The following is a 16483-nucleotide window of genomic DNA, read 5'->3' on the forward strand; positions in this document are numbered from 1 at the left end:
AAATTCTTGCAGGCTTATGCACCAATCATTTTCACTAGTGCTTATTTCTTCCTTTTCCAATAATGTTTATCTCGTTGGCCTAATAGTTCCCAACCTCCAAATTGAATGGAACAGGGACAGGTGGTGAAGAAAATATGGTGACAGCATAGCCATTCACATGATCATTGAATGTTACGGAACTTTAACCTGGTTTGTAGCACACCTACCTGCCTACTTTTCTCTTTTTGTCCTTTTCAACATAATCTTCTATACTTTAATAAAAGGGAACATTCCCATATTATAATTGAAGTTATATGGTAAGGGTGTGACAAAATCCGTTCACATTGGTGACGAAAAAATTTCACTGCCAGCTTTATAAAATGCGACTTAAGTGATGCCGTAAAAGTCCAAGTGTTTTCACATAGTAAACAGCCACAGAGACATTTTTGACAGGTTTTATCCACTCACCTACCTGTGCTTTCCACAGTTTCCATTAAAAACATGCTAAATGGGTAAGCATGTCACAATCTTTGGGACCGCAATAGTTTGTTTAGACATAAAAGAGCAGATTATGATGGCTAGACGATAAAGGTAGGCCATATTCATTTCAAACTTCATTAGCACTATCATAAGTACCCTTTTTTTTTTTTTCAAGTTGCTTGTACAACTTCTACTTTTCCTCTTATCATCATCTTCAGTGATATTTCTTTCTTGATCTTAAATTTAGGCACCAACATTCAAGGATGTAACTTGGCTGAAGAATGAGACAATAGTTTTCAACTTTCCATGCTCTCTTCTTTGCACTGACTCAAGTTAGACAATAGTTAAAACGAGATGATTTGAGAATTTGAATGCATGAGAGCAATGTTAAAAGTGAAGTTCTGAACTGTTACAGTGAACAAGTTTGCAAAACTGTCCATCCCAGTGTGTGAAGATGGCATCTACATTCATTTTCAGAACACAGAAGAGTTCATGGTCACAGAAACTGGAGATTTAAAGTGACTTCTCAGAAATCAGAATATTACAAAATACTACAAAGAATTAATGTGAGATTTCGTCCTTTCTTTATATGTGTTTTGTTTCATTTAAGAAAAAAAATGCTAGTTCTGCACATTTAGTGCAGCAATCTTTCAACTTGCCCTCATATTCCAGATTCTGCTAGTTTAGATAATGAGACGTCCTGAACTAGTTAATGGTTTTTCATTGATTATTTTAATTAACTCTGTCTTCAGGTTCTTAATTTCTCAGCATTAGTTTATAATTATATAGCACCAAATGAGGAATTCCTTGGTTATAGCCTTCTCTATAACCATATGCTTCATCGCCTTTGTGATATCCAAGATTTTTATATCGATCCTCCTCTACAAGAGATGGAGAAGAAAACATGTGATATATGAAGAAGGTTATGCAGGTAAGGAGGCAAACAGGGAGTCTTCTACTTTTGTTCTTGCAAAGAAAAAAAAAAGAAAGACACTAATAATAACATTCGTCGATTGAATAATACAGGAGGGAAGATGGTAATATTTAGGTCCTCAGTGCTTAAGTCTCTCACATCTGATGTGATCTTAAAGAAGACACAGAAACTGAACAACAAGGACATTATTGGATCTGGTGGTTATGGTGTGGTTTATGAACTAAAACTAAATGACTCCACAGCCTTTGCGGTGAAAAGACTTAACCGAGGAACAGCACAGAGAGACAAAGGTTTTGAGAGAGAGTTGGAAGCAATGGCAGACATAAAACACCGCAACATTGTGACTCTTCATGGATATTACACTGCACCACTCTACAATCTTCTCATATATGAGTTAATGCCCAATGGAAGTTTGGATTCCTTTTTGCATGGTTTGTATTTTGTTAGTTCCTAACATTACATTCTAAGACTTCCTTATAAAAAAGTCAAAAGGGGGGCAGGGGAAATGGAAGGAAATCCTGAACATTTGCATGATAAATAGATGCTACATATATTTTGATAGTAGTATAGTTTTTTATGTTCACTCTCTCTTATTCACATTTTTGCTCTAGTCAAATATAACTAGTGAAATTTTTAAGATTGGGATGAAATACTGAACTTCTTTTTGTTATTCAGCAAGCACATCATCATTCCTACAGCATCTAATACAGTGATGAAAATGCAACTTTCATCACTTACATTACGTATTTATTGATTTTCTTCAAATGATAATTTAACTACTTTTCTAATTGAAAAGTTGAAAGTGATGCAGGAAGATCAAAGAACAAGAAGGTTTTGGATTGGCCAACAAGATACAGGATAGCTAAAGGTGCTGCTAGAGGAATATCATATCTTCACCATGATTGCATCCCTCACATTATCCATAGAGACATCAAGTCAAGTAATATATTGTTGGATCAAAATATGGAGGCCCGAGTTTCCGATTTTGGATTAGCCACTTTGATGCAACCGAATGAAACTCATGTTTCAACAATTGTGGCTGGAACTTTTGGATACTTGGCACCTGGTATAGATACAACCTGGCTAGACATGGTTTTTCCCTTACACTACTTGTGTTTCAAATTGATGATTATTTGTATACAGAATATTTTGATACAGGAAGAGCAACGGCAAAAGGGGATGTTTATAGCTTTGGAGTTGTGCTATTGGAGCTTTTAACTGGGAAAAGACCTAGTGATGAAGCATTTATGGAAGAGGGAACCAACCTTGTCACATGGGTAAGACAGAATTCTAGCATATTGGCTTCTTTGATTATAATAATCAAGTTTGAAATCAATAATGGAATAACTCATTTTTTATCAAGTACCACATTCACTTTTATCAAAAATATGGCTGAATGACTTGCCTGTCATGTTTCTAGTTTCCATTCAATATATAGATCAATATACAAACAATAAGACTGATATTTAGGCTAAATTAAAGGGATATACTTATTTTTAGGTAGGTTAATTTCTAAACTGATATGTAAGGATTACAATTAATCAATCTAGCATTTACACCTATTTAAAGTATATAAAAACAATCTGTACACATAAATGATAAGTATATACAATAACATCCTCCCTCAAATTGATGTTGGTTGATCAAGAAGCATCAATTTGCTAACAAGAAATTGATGACGTTGTCTTGTGAGAGACTTGGTAAAAACATCTGCTATCTGTAAACTTGTGGAAACATGAGGAAGAGAAATGATTTGAGTGTCTACAGCTTCCCGAATATAATGACAATCCACTTCAATGTGCTTTGTGCGCTCATGGTAAATTGGATTAGCAGCAAGTTGAATGGCACTTGTGTTGTTAGCATGAAGAGGAGTGGGTTCAGCTTGAGGAAAACCAAGTTCAGTCAACAATCCTCGAAGCCAAGTGATTTCCGAGCATGCAGCAAACATTGCACGATATTCAGATTCAGTAGATGATTTGGAGACACAATCTTGCTTCTTACTTTTCCAAGATATCAAGGAGTCTCCAAGAAACATGCACCAACCAATAGTAGAGCGATGAGTATTGGGACAACCAGCCCAATCAGCATCGCTAAAAGCAATAAGTCGTAGGGGAGACCCAGTGGGAAAGAATAGACCACGAGAATTAGAACCTCGTAGATATCTAATGATGCGACGAACAGCAACCACATGCAAACATATTGGAGAATGCATAAATTGACTGACTTGTTGTACAGCAAAGGAGATATCAAGCCTAGTAATAGTTAAGTAGTTCAAGCTGCCTACTAATTATCGATACAATAAAGGATCAGGAAGGAGATCTCCCTCGTCAGCATGGTACTTAACATTTACCTCTAGAGGAGTATCAACAGATGAAGAATCTTGAAGACCAGCCAAAGAAATCAAATCCTGAGTGTATTTATGCTGGTGTAAGAATATGCCAGATGGACTAGTGTGAACTTCCAGTCCCAAAAAATAAGTAAGATTGCCAAGATTCTTCATATGAAAGGAATCATGAAGATGTTGCTGAAGTTGTGTAATCAATAAAAGATCTGTCCCAATGATAACAATATCATCTACATATAGTAGAAGTAGAATAATTCCACTAGAAGTCTTACGAAGGAACAAGGAGGAGTCATATTGGCTTTGCACAAGCTGAAACTTAAGCAATGTGGAGCGAAACTTCTGAAACCATGCTCACGGTGCTTGTTTTAAGCCATAAAGAGAACGATTCAACTTACAAACCTCTTTAGTAGAAGAGGAAAACATACTAGGAGGTGGCTTCATGTATATATCTTCTTTGAGATCAGTATGGAAAAAAGCATTTTTGACATCTAGTTGATAAAGAGGCCATTCTTGTGAGGCAGCAATGACAATGATGGTGCAAACAGTAGTCATTTTTGCCACAGGAGCAAATGTCTCCTCATAGTCAACCCCATACTCTTGTTGATTTCCAAGAGCAACCAACCTAGCTTTATAGCGATCCAGAGTCCCATCGGAACAAAATTTGACTGAGTAAACCCATTTACACCCAATGGGCTTAATATGAGGGGGACACTGAACAATGTCCCAAGTTTGATTTTCTTGAAGAGCACGAAGTTCCTCTTGCATTGCTCGCTGCCAACACTCATTAGAAGCTGCTTGTGAGTAAGAAAATGGAACTAAAATAGAAGTCAAAGCAGCAGTATATGATGTATGATAAGAACTATACTTATTAGGAGGACGAGAAACTCAACTGGATTGTCTCAAAACTAGTAGAGCAACAGTAGATTGCAAGTCTGGATCAGAAGAGGACAGTGATGAAGGAGGACGTCGTGTGTACACCAATCCAGGCTTGAATCGATTTATATGAGATATCGTGTCATCAAAATTAGGAAGAGTAACAAACTCAGGTGATGAATGAAGATGAGTTGGGAAGAAAAATTGATTTTCAAAGGAAACAACATTCCGAGAAACGCGTAATCTTTTTGAATCAGGATCATAGCAAACAAAACCTTTGTGATGAGCACTATATCTCATAAATGCATATTTAACAAATTGAGCAGAAAGCTTATGACGTTCGTGAGGTGGCAAATGAGCAAACAAACACAACCAAAAGTATGCAAATATTGGTAGGACGGATGACTATGATAAAGACAAAAATATGGTGTGTCAAAATTCAGTGTTTGGGAGGGTAAACGAGTAATGAGATAAACTGCAGTAGATAAAGCTTCTACCCAAAAACTAGGTGGAACAGAAGATTCAAGCAACAAAGTACAAACCACATCTAAGAGATGACAATTTTTCCGTTCCGCCACTTCATTCTGCTAGGGTGTGTATGGACAAGAACGTTGAGAGATAATACTTTTTTTATTCAAAAAATCATGTAGTGCATTAGACATGTACTCGCCACCAGAATCAGATCGAAGTACCTTAATAACTATAGAGAATTGAGTTTCAATATATGTAAGAAAAGTCTAAAAAATAGAAAGAAACTCAGATTTAGAGCGAAGAAAATAAATTCAAGTAAACTGACTGTAGTCATCAATAAATGTCACAAAATATTTATAGTCGGCATGAGAAATAACAGGTGTGATCCCCCATACATCACTATGAATAATATCAAAACAGGGTTCTGCACGACTACCAATTATTGGAAACGGAAGTATTTTACTTTTTTCCAGTTTACATGTAGAACAATCAAAAGACACGGGTTTAGTGTTTTCCAAACAACCAGAATTCAACAAACGAGACAAAATGAGAGAATTGGGATGTCCCAACCGCCTATGCCATACTTCACTTTTATTGACATGAGTAGAAAATGTCACATGATAAGGAATAGAAAATTGCAGAGGAAACAAACGTCCAACTTTAGGTCCCTTCGCGATCACTGTCCCCGACACCAGATCCTGCACACAACATCCATCAAGAGAAAAATATACATCACAATTATTTTCTACTAATTGTTCAACTGAAATGAGATTATTAGAAAGTTCAGAGAATACAAAGGCATTGTTCAAAATTAGAGTGATATCTCCAACAGCAGTAATGGGTATAGTGTGTCCATTAGTGACCTGGATTTGTTGGAACCATTGTATGGGCGAACATTTTGCAGATAATTTTCTGAACTAATCATATGTTTTGAGGCTGCAGAATCAATAAGCCAAGAATTAGATGATGATTTTCGATTACCTTAAAGCTCCAAAGCAGAGAAAGCAGAAATAATCATTTATTGCACCATGTCAGCAGTAAGAACGGTGGTTTCAGCACTATTATTGACTACAGAAGGAGGTGAGGTCCCATCTATAATTTGACTAGATGATGAATTTCCTATAGTGGCTTGCTAGGCAATAGGCTGGCGATTTTGAGGCCGAATTGAACACTCTTTAAGAATGTGTCTTGGCTTTTTGCAATAATTGCAGAATTTTTTGGTACATTATGTAGCAATGTGACCATAATTCTTACAACTATAACATTAAACTTTACTCATATCCCTACTTTTGTCTCTTCTTTAAGCCAAAAAGGCTAGAGGTGCAGCAGTCAACTTGTCTTGATCAAGAGAGGCTTGAGTAAAGAGACGTTCTTTACAAATCAACTCACCAAAGCAATCATCCAAGGTAGGAGAAGGATGACAATTCATCAAATGAGAACGAATATTCTCAAAATCAAGTCAAAGCTTCATCAGAAACTTATCACGTTTGCTAACTTCATGAACAGCTAATATATCAGAAAGAGAAGTTGTGGAAACAGTAGCACAAACAATATCAGAAAATTCAGCCCATAAATTTTAAAATCTAGAAAAATATTCCTAAATAGACAAGTTTCCTTGAGAGTAGTTAGCAATTTTGCACTCCAACTGAAATCTTCAAGCTGAATTTGTTTGATTATAAACCTTCTTCAAGTAGTTCCACATCGTTTTGACAGTTTTGTGTGGACGTAAATGAAGAGCGATCTGAGGATCACATGACATTATAAGCCATGACATAACCCGAGCATCCTTGAATTTCCATTGAGCTAACTCTGTAGCATTTGTGAGGGTTGGGACAGTGTCATCTATATGTCTCCATAACTCCTTCTCAGTAACAAATAATTGAAACTGAAATTCCCAAGTTGCATAATTTTTTCCAGTAAATTTGACACAAAATTCAGGTGTACTACTAGCTATTACAAAGTAATGAATGGAAAAAAAAAATACCCTGACAAACGAGAAAACCCCTAAGAGAACAAAGAACAAGAAAACCAAGGCTCAAAAAAAAAAGACACGAACACCCCACCCAAAATTTAGGCTCTTGATACCATACCAAAAATATGGCTGAATGACTTGTCTGTCATGTTTCTAGTTTTTATTCAATATATAGATCAATATACAAATACTAAGACTGATATTTAAGCTAAATTAAAGGGATATGCTTATTTTTAGGTAGGCTAATTCCTAAACTGATATGTAAAGATTACAACTAATCAATCTAGCATTTACACCTATTTAAAGTATATAAAAACAATCTGTACACATAAATGATAATTATATACAATAACAACTTTGACCTCTATTATTTGCTATCATAAGAGAGGGGGGGGGGGTGTTTGAAAACCAGAACAAAGTATTCTATTTAAATTTAAAATGAAAAATTATATGGAGATTAAAATAATCAAAACTAGAAAAACAAAAAGCAAAACTTGGAAGCATAAATCTATAGGGCTGGATTGGCATATAATCCAATTTACTTGCTTTTACGCATTCGTTCATTCCCATTTATAAAACACATACCATTGACAATTAGAATGGAAAAATATTGATTTTTTATGACAGCTACCAACGAGTCAAATTAGAACATGATTTTCTGGCTCAAAACTGAATTTACTTCAATTCTGGACCCAACTTAGGAATATGTACTGCTTTCTAGAAAATAATTCTGTTATTATTGAATCAGGTCAAGGCTGTTGTTCAAGAGAAGAAGGAAGAGTTAGTTCTTGATGATAGCTTAGAGTCTTGTCCAATGCAAGAGGTCAACAAGGTTTTCAACATTGCTATGATGTGTCTTGAACCAGATCCCTTGAAGAGGCCAAATATGGCTGAGATTGTCAACTTGCTTGAGTGAACAGAACAAGCTAACTTGTTGCTGCATCTTGATGTTTCACACAAAAAACCATCACTCTAAAGTTTCTGTAAAACCATCCAACAAGCATTGGCAGAGCCATCAAACACCAAGATTAATGTAGTTTGGGAAGGTCAAGCCCAAGAGGGTGAAAACAAGATATGAAAAAATATACATGTGTATGGTAAAATATTGAATTTTGAAAAAAAAAATAAAATGAGGGGGTCTAGTGTAGCTGTCTAGTTATTAAGAGATCCAGCCACTGCCTACTGTCTATCAGCTTCAACAATTTTGTTTTGTAATTATACTATACAGGGACTGAGAGACGTTAATATGCGCCTTGACATGGTTACATGCCAATCCACCATGTTGAATACGCCAAGACTAGGATAAAGTAGATGAAGCTTTGGTCAGAAAAGCACATTTATACGATGAAAATTTTCTTTCTGGACAAAATAGTTCATTAGAATTGGTCCAAGTGTATTTCAAAGATTTTAGACCATTAAAAATAAATACCAGAACTAAGTAACAGCTTCCAATTGTACATAAGGCATACATCAGTAGACCAGAGAACATGCTTACATAGACATCAGGAGAATACAGGCAGCAACAGTACATTTAAAAATTAAACCTTTTACATCGATGCATGAAACTCTCTCAAGAGACACTAAACGTTTTTATTTGAGTACTTTTGACAAGCCTTCAGCCACTGAAGCTTTCAAGGAGGGAGAAACAGGACTATCTCCAAGGAATACATCAAAAAGAGCAGAAGTCACATTTGCAGATTCAATTGTAGCATCCACAGTAGATGGAAGTGCATGTGAGGAGACAGAAACCTGAAACCTCAATCAATTTAGAAGGAATAGTTTCTTGAGAGATAGAAATGGTAAAGAGGCAGGAAAATAGACATCAATGATCTCAATTATCTGAAGTAAAAATCACAATGAAAATATGAACGAAGACTTACAAGCAGTTTGGAGGGGTTCAACCAAGTCAAAATTATAAAAGTTCCTTTCTTAAGAGGGCGATCTAGAAAGACACCACGGAAAGTTGTCAAGGCGGTTTCATCTGCAGTTGTGGGTTGTGCTATTCTTGGTGATATGGCATCACTTAAGGCATCCCAAAAAGTTTTACCATCAACATCTCTAACAAGAATAATTTGCAATGATTTCTCATGAGAAGCTGCAATCACATAAAGGCATATGTCTATCAACTTATTCTCTGTGAGCGCATTGTAGATTGAAATAAATGAATACAAAGTTGTTACATTGGAAAATGGTCTTGAACAAGGAAGAATTCCCTTGAATTGCATCTTTTGATTGCCCTTTCCAAGCATTCAACTCAATTGTGATAGATTGATTTAGATACAAACCTGCAGCATAGACCTTGACACCAATAATTGCAAAAACTTTCTCTCTATATCCTGAAATAAGTTAGTATCCATCAAATCCTATAACATTGAAAAACATAGCATGACTACTTTGTTTAGAAATAATTAAGGGCCAAAAAGAAAAAAATTCACAATACAATACAGACAGAAGAACATTGGAATCAAAAGCTTTCACATTTACAGCTGTACCAAGTTTGATTGCCCCATGCAAGTCACAAATTTAATGATATAACTAATTCCACAAGTGAATTATCAAACAAGGTACTGCCTACTGTGTCCTACAATTAACCTCAATTGTTCGCTGTATATTTCCTAATTGTGACCAATTTGCCTATAATCACTGTATGTTACAGACATTTTACTTTTCGTGATTTTCACAAGAGGTTTGAATTTAGGCACAAGGTTATTATCAAGAGTTTGGAAGTATCAGATTTGGAAGTTCATGTCCAGAAAGTAAGTTCATTATGATATCAATATATTTAGCTTCTTACAAGAATAAACATCATCATAGAAAGCATCTAAAGCACCAGATAAACAAAATCAATCCTGCTCAGCATATGCACATGAAATTGCTTTATAAATATCTTTTCAATATTAACATATCAAGTTATGGTTGTAATCATATTTTCACATGCTCAGAGCATTTTTTTTTCTATCTCTTCCAAAAGTCGTTTGATACTATAACGACTAACCAGTTCCAAACAAAATTAATGAATCTGAGCAACCCGGAAAACTTGAAGATGTCTGGAATTTCACATTCGTTGCTGGTTCCTTCACATATTCAGCATTTGTAGCTGCAAGGATCGATTACAACCAATTAGACATCAACCTTTATTATCAGCTAGCATGACACAGTGAAGGAAAGAGAATTTTGTGATAGATGATGAACTAACAGAAGTTCTATATTGATAATCAAGATACCAGTAGAAAAACAAAATGCTTACATTATAAAATAATGCCTTAATTTTTTTGTGAGGCTCAATATCATAGGGAGAAGATGAATGTAAAGAATATACAAATCTTGATTATCAATTTAGGACTTCTATTATGTTGCTCATATTTAATTTTGAGTTCTCTCTCTCTCTCTCTCTCACACACACACACACAGATGTGCAGTGTCACGGTGTCCAATATTTTGGAAATTAACCTTGTTGAAGTGTTTGTGTTTGGTCCTCACAGCTAACAACATATGTTCAATAGCAAGATACCCCTAACACCTAACTTCAACTACCTGTTTTTCTATCAACAAACTTGGGGATGCAATATAAAATGAGATATAGAGTTTGATTTTAGCATCTCTTAAAAAGCATCCACTGAAGAAATTTCTTATTATATGAACATCTTATTTGGCTTTTAACTTGGCCAATCTGTACAAAAATTAACCATTTCTTGTTATTTCCTAACAAAAGATGCCACAAGAAGTAGCAATAGTTATTTTGAATGAGGAGTTCAGAAAAGCAAATGAAACAGACTTGTCCCTGCTCACATTTATTCCTTGTTTAGTGTTGCAAAACCAACTAATAGGGACAATTCACCCAACTTTCTGACTAGTATTTACCACTATTCAAGTTACAGTTCTGTAAAAGTCAGCAACTAGCACAAAAAACATAATAATAACAGAAAAACACGACACCAGAATCTCATCTACTTTTTCCCTTCTCTTTTTCTTCTAGGCTTTATTAAAGGCGAATATTTGTTGTACAAGGACAAAGAAGCAAGTTCAAGAGATTTTGGTGGCACATCTCAAAAATAAGTTGTACTATAACCATGTCAGCACTCCAATTAAAAACACAAAAGCATTATTCTCCACGAAACAAGTTATCCAACAGAATTCAAAATTTACCTTTAGTTTAACAATTAACATTAAAGAAAAAAGACATATTCTATAGCAATATCAATCTAACATCAGTAGGAGTGTTTGGAAGAGCTTACGGGGAGCATATGAAAATAACATACCATTCTCACAAGTTATTTTCAGCTTATTTTAATATATATTTTTTTCACATAGCTTATTAAAACAATTTTTTTTCAGCTTATGCCAATACAATAAGAGTTTATTAAATAAGCTCTTAATTAAGCTGCTACCCAAAAACATCCTTTATATAATAATCCTCATACATGCAGCACTGCCACTAAAGTTTATTCCTCAGTCTGCATTGTTAATTTTCCAAGAAAGTTGCAACTGCATTCCATACAAGAATCAGTTGAAAGAATAAACCAAGCAACAAGGCATAAAAACTAGAACTAAAAAGTGGGGTTGATGAGAAAGCAAAAAGATAAAGTCGAGAATAATGACAGTGAGCACAGAATCTGACCAGAAGATGAAGCAGCTTGTGCAAGGAAAAGGGGTAGTCTTCTAATGCTCTTGCAGAAAGACAAATGCAAAGGGGCAGCTGATGAGAGTGAGAAACAGTGGGCATGGCTCACTGGCAATGTTGAATTTGAGATTCCTTTGAGAACAACAATTCTATTGGAGTGGTTGGATGGTGAAAAGGATAGTGTTGTGGAAGCTGCTACAGCTCCAAGCATTTTAAGGTAGGATTGTGTATGCTGAGGAATGTTCTTAGGTAATAAAATATTGATATAAGAAATCAAAACTCAACTACTCTCACTTTGGTCTTTCCGCCGGTATTCTTTTTTCTGCCCTGTGTTGAAGTAAATTCCTTTGGACAGTTAGATTATTTTATTTTTGTTGTTAAACTGAAAAAGTTGCTTTTATCTATTTATCCAAATCTCGGTCCCAAGTTGTCTATCTTTTCAATAGTATAAAGACAATACGTTTTCTGCTCCTGCCATTTCTTTTATCAGATCTTGCTATAATTTCGGGAGCTCCTTGCTTAGAGTAACTTGTTAACAATTAATTCATAATTTTTTTTTAATTTAATTCTTTGGGTTTTTATAATAAAGTATAATATTTTTAAAACTTTTAATTATACTCTCTTATTTTTAATACATATAACTTTATTTATTGTTTTCTTTTAGTCTAAATCACAAGTTTTATTTAAATTGGATAAGATTATTAGTAGATGGTATTTTTTTCAATTATTCAATACATATATAATACTTAAATTAAAGATGGTTGATGAAATTAAAATAATTATATATCAATTAATTCACGTATTATTTAGTGATGATTATATATTTTAACATTTACTTCTGCTTTATTCATTTTTTTTTAATTTTCTTTTTCTTTTATCATATTTCTTGCTTTCTTTCTTTCTTTTTATATTTTTTTTATGCGCTCTATATTTAAATAATATGTTAGAAAGCCTTTAAACATAAATCTAATGCAGAAACTACAGTTAGTTACATTAAAATAAAATATAAATTCACTTGTATCCTAACGTAAAATAAAAAATGCTATCTATCGATTACATTCAAAATGTAAGCATTAACTTATAATCATTCAGTTTTAAAATGTTTTAAATTAATATTTTTATTTTTAAATTTTTTTATTATACTTTTAAATTTTTTATTTTAATTTTAATATATTATATTTTCAGTTAAATCTCAATTAATTGTTTATTTATTGCATTTTTTAAATTAACTTAATTATAATTTTTATATATCATTAAATGTGTGAATCAATTATCATAAAATTATTTCAACTTAATTCATAATATTAACTTTAAGTTCTAGAAATAATTTTATCACTTGTAATAATCTTGAACAGAATTATTTTATATAAAAAATACATGTTATGTAAAAAAAAATATCTTTAATTTATTATGCATTTTTCTTCTTATTTGAAATTTCAAACCCCTCTTTCAATATTTGTAGATTTGATATAAACTGATTAGACATTTATTTTTTTTATAATTCCAAATATTTTTATATGAATTTATTCTTTTTTTTTGTTCTTACCTAAACATAAGGCATTGCTTTAAATCCTAGATATTTATATTCTCAGATTATTTTAAATTTTTTATTAACTAAAGTAAGTTCTTTTCCTCTCAAAATATAGTTTCTTCACTATTGTACAAAAACATAAATTGAGCTTTAATATTGTTAAATATTTTTATTGTTATTTTAATATACTCATGGCACCCGTTAGAATAAGTAGAAAACAAATCAGCAATAACATCTCAATGATTAAGAGCTTTGAACAGAAAAATAAATAAAACGTAAAATGGGACCCTACACTCAGTAAATGGACAATAACAGTGGGGTCATTGTTTCCTTACAACGTTCTCATTTCTCCAATAATGACCCAATCAGAAAGCCAGAGCCAAAAATTGCTCTTAAATCTAACAAGTACACCTCACTCCACGTGCTCCCTTTTTCTTTTGCAAAATTTAGATACAACTTTTTATTTATTTTTTTTACTTTTTTAAAAATTTAAATTTTATTTTTAAAATTATATTAATTCTTTTAGTATTCAACTCTTGTAAAATAAAAAATTTTGTATATCAAAATATAATTTTTTAAAAAATTATAAAAATATGAGAACTCAAAAATCACCAATAATAAATTAGTTAAATTAAAAATTTGTCATTTTTATATAAAATTAGTTAATTCTATTCAAAACACATTTTGAGTTTAACTAAATTTATTCATTGGTGATTTTTTATTTTCATATTTTCATAATTCTTTTCAAAATTTTATATTACACTTTTGTTTACTATAATGAAAGAAATCTATTTTTTAATGCATGACTAATAAAATATAGTAAAAAACTAATAAATAATAATTTTATAATTATAACGTTTTATCTGATAAGGATGTAACTCCAAATTACATTGATTGCAAAAAAGAAAATCAAAATATTTTATTTTATTTTTCTCAGGTGAGATCCCCACCCCAATGAAGTTTCAATGTCATTGTAAATTGTAAATTCCATTTGCTGTTAATGTAGCCGTTGTGCTGACCTGACGTTTGGGTATCACCCACCATGGTTTGCTTTTAAAAGATCCCATCCTTCCATTATAACCCACACTCACATACACTCTACTCTACTTCTCTATCACATCTCTCTCTCTCTCTCTCTCTCTCTTCATCATTCTACTCTAACCTCTTAGTCACACTATTCTGTAGCAGTAGTTCAGACAGTACTTGTACACCCATGGCTAAAGTAGCTGTTCTCTTTTTCCTTATCGTCTTATCTCTCTCTTCAGGTTTGTGTCAGATTTTTATATATTTTTGCTCCAGTGCTATATAATAATCTTAAGTCATCAACATTCGTCTCAGTTTTGGTTTTTGGACTTTGGTTTGTATTATACATAAACATGGTTTGGTTTACATTTTACACAGCCAGTGTAAATTTTGTTGGACTTGGAATTTCTTCCAGGGACATGATTCCTTACTCAAAATGTTTATTTGAAGGCTTTTTCTTCTTTTTAGCTTTCAGATCTCTAGTGGGGTTTTATTAATTTCGAAATTTTCAGTTGCAAAAGTTGAAATTTCGAGTTTTATATACCAAGTATAGGTGTATCTTGGAGTAGCATTAGCAAAATGCTGTACTTATACTCCCTTTGATAAATGATCTCAAAAAAGAGACTCCTTTTTTGAATTAGCAATAACATTGGTGCAATGTGTGTTTATTGATATTAAGCACATTTATTTATTATGCAGGAGGGAATATGATAAAGGTTAATGGGCAGGTAACTATAACCAAATTTCTCTAATGCCTTTAAAAGAGATTATATAATTTGTATACTAAAGTTGGAGTATTTTTTTTTTCTCTTATGGAATTATTCACAGAAAACTTGGTGCGTGGCAAAGCCTTCATCAGACCAGGCTACCCTTTTAGCCAACCTCAATTATGCTTGCTCTCAAGTTGATTGCAAGATTCTGCAGAGAGGTTGCCCCTGCTCTTACCCTGACAATCTCATGAACCATGCCTCCATTGCCATGAATCTCTATTACCAGTCTAGAGGAAGGAACCACTGGAACTGTGATTTCAGGGCCTCTGGCCTCGTTGTTATCACCGATCCAAGTATGTCACATTACTCATTTTATTATTTGAATTTCTAAATTGCTCTTTTGTAACTGAAATTTTGGCTTTATATATGTGTAGAAACTAATGTACAAGTTTTTTATGACTTTTTGTTGTGCTAAATGTGCCTTTATTTCTCATTTTAAATTGCAGGTTATGGTAATTGCATTTATGCATAGAAGGGGAGTAGTGGACTGAAAAAACTCAAGTATATGATCTGCTCCCATGTAGGCAAAATTTGATAGTGGATTTTATGTGTTGCTTTAATCTTCTGCTATATGGACTTGTAATTAAATAGGTTGTCATTGTCAACCAGTAAATATAGCGTCAAGTTTTGCCATTTCTTATTTTGCATTTCATAAATTAATTTTTAAAGGACTTAAATAAGATTTTGTTTCTCTAGAAAGTTAATTACTTTTTTATTTTTATTTGGTCTTTTTTTTATAATTTAATTCCTTAGAATATTTTTCTTTTTCATTTGGTCCATCTGTTAATCATTTGTTAGCTTGTTTTATTATATGTCTTGTATAATTTGATTGAGACATAATATGGTAAGATGTGTTATTAATAATATCCCATTTTTTATTTTTTTAATAAAATTTTAACTTATAAAGCTTAAGACTTATATTTAAAAACATAAAAAAGTAAAGTGTGAATGTAAGATTATCATTTACAACAATTTTATGTCATGAGTCAAATTGAATATTACATAAGAACATATTTAAAAAAGAAAAAGAAAATTATTAATAGAGAGAGAAACTACTAATAGAGGAGTCATATGAAAAAGTATGATTTTTGATAGACTTGTTTTAAAATAAAATAAAAATGAGGGATTAAATGACATAATGACAAATTTTATTTAATTAGTGTTGGAATAGATCAAAATTACTATATTACATATATTTGAATAACATATAATATATACATATATATATATATATATATATATATGATAAAAAATTATTTTAAAATACTGTAAAATTTCAAATAGATAATTTTTATGTCAATTATGAAGAATTTTTATCTCTTTAATATATACTTAATTTTTTATTTATAACTCTTTTCAAATTTAAATTTTACTTAGATAATCCCTTATTATTAATTTATGGTTTTTAGAATTTGGAATTTTTTTATCTAAATATGATCCTAAGCTTTTTAAGAAATTGTTATGTGTGGTAAAAGAAGAAATTTA

General features: G+C 32.3%; 3 protein-coding genes across 7 annotated transcripts; 2 read left to right on the forward strand and 1 right to left on the reverse strand.

The window, feature by feature from the left end:
- The first annotated feature begins 711 nt into the window (after positions 1–711).
- LOC113854184 (receptor-like serine/threonine-protein kinase At1g78530) lies at positions 712–8418 on the forward strand. 3 transcript variants are annotated; one of them, XM_027485069.1, is made up of 7 exons: positions 712–1025; positions 1228–1390; positions 1486–1824; positions 2205–2459; positions 2537–2670; positions 7802–8099; positions 8282–8418. In XM_027485069.1, the coding sequence occupies exons 2-6, from the start codon at positions 1255–1257 to the stop codon at positions 7967–7969; spliced, it is 1032 nt and encodes a 343-aa protein (XP_027340870.1). In that variant the 5' UTR covers positions 712–1025; positions 1228–1254; the 3' UTR covers positions 7970–8099; positions 8282–8418. The 3 variants fall into 3 exon arrangements, with proteins under 3 accessions (XP_027340870.1, XP_027340872.1, XP_027340871.1); XM_027485071.1 differs by having other exon boundaries at positions 1348–1390; XM_027485070.1 differs by having other exon boundaries at positions 7802–8145; positions 8282–8409.
- Positions 5395–12047, reverse strand: LOC113854186 (fatty-acid-binding protein 3, chloroplastic). Of its 3 annotated transcripts, XR_003502741.1 has the most exons (7): positions 11672–12008; positions 10049–10150; positions 9234–9389; positions 8934–9148; positions 8598–8802; positions 5876–6017; positions 5395–5779 (listed from the first exon to the last, which is right to left on the reverse strand). XR_003502741.1 is itself a non-coding variant. In XM_027485072.1 (5 exons), exons 1-5 carry the CDS (start codon positions 11883–11885, stop codon positions 8644–8646), a joined length of 846 nt encoding a protein of 281 aa, XP_027340873.1. In that variant the 5' UTR covers positions 11886–12047; the 3' UTR covers positions 8378–8643. The 3 variants fall into 3 exon arrangements, 2 of the variants coding, with proteins under 2 accessions (XP_027340873.1, XP_027340874.1); XM_027485072.1 differs by lacking the exons at positions 5395–5779; positions 5876–6017 and having other exon boundaries at positions 8378–8802; positions 11672–12047; XM_027485073.1 differs by lacking the exons at positions 5395–5779; positions 5876–6017; positions 10049–10150 and having other exon boundaries at positions 8567–8802.
- A 2299-nt stretch (positions 12048–14346) lies between these two features.
- On the forward strand, positions 14347–15541 carry LOC113854187 (major pollen allergen Ole e 10). The gene is made up of 4 exons (XM_027485074.1): positions 14347–14470; positions 14928–14956; positions 15057–15291; positions 15445–15541. The coding sequence occupies exons 1-4, from the start codon at positions 14419–14421 to the stop codon at positions 15468–15470; spliced, it is 342 nt and encodes a 113-aa protein (XP_027340875.1). The 5' UTR covers positions 14347–14418; the 3' UTR covers positions 15471–15541.
- Positions 15542–16483: the final 942 nt, after the last annotated feature.

Source organism: Abrus precatorius, unplaced genomic scaffold (assembly GCF_003935025.1).
Source record: "Abrus precatorius isolate BTA unplaced genomic scaffold, Abrus_2018 Scaffold11, whole genome shotgun sequence".
In the NCBI taxonomy this organism is placed as follows: domain Eukaryota; kingdom Viridiplantae; phylum Streptophyta; class Magnoliopsida; order Fabales; family Fabaceae; genus Abrus; species Abrus precatorius.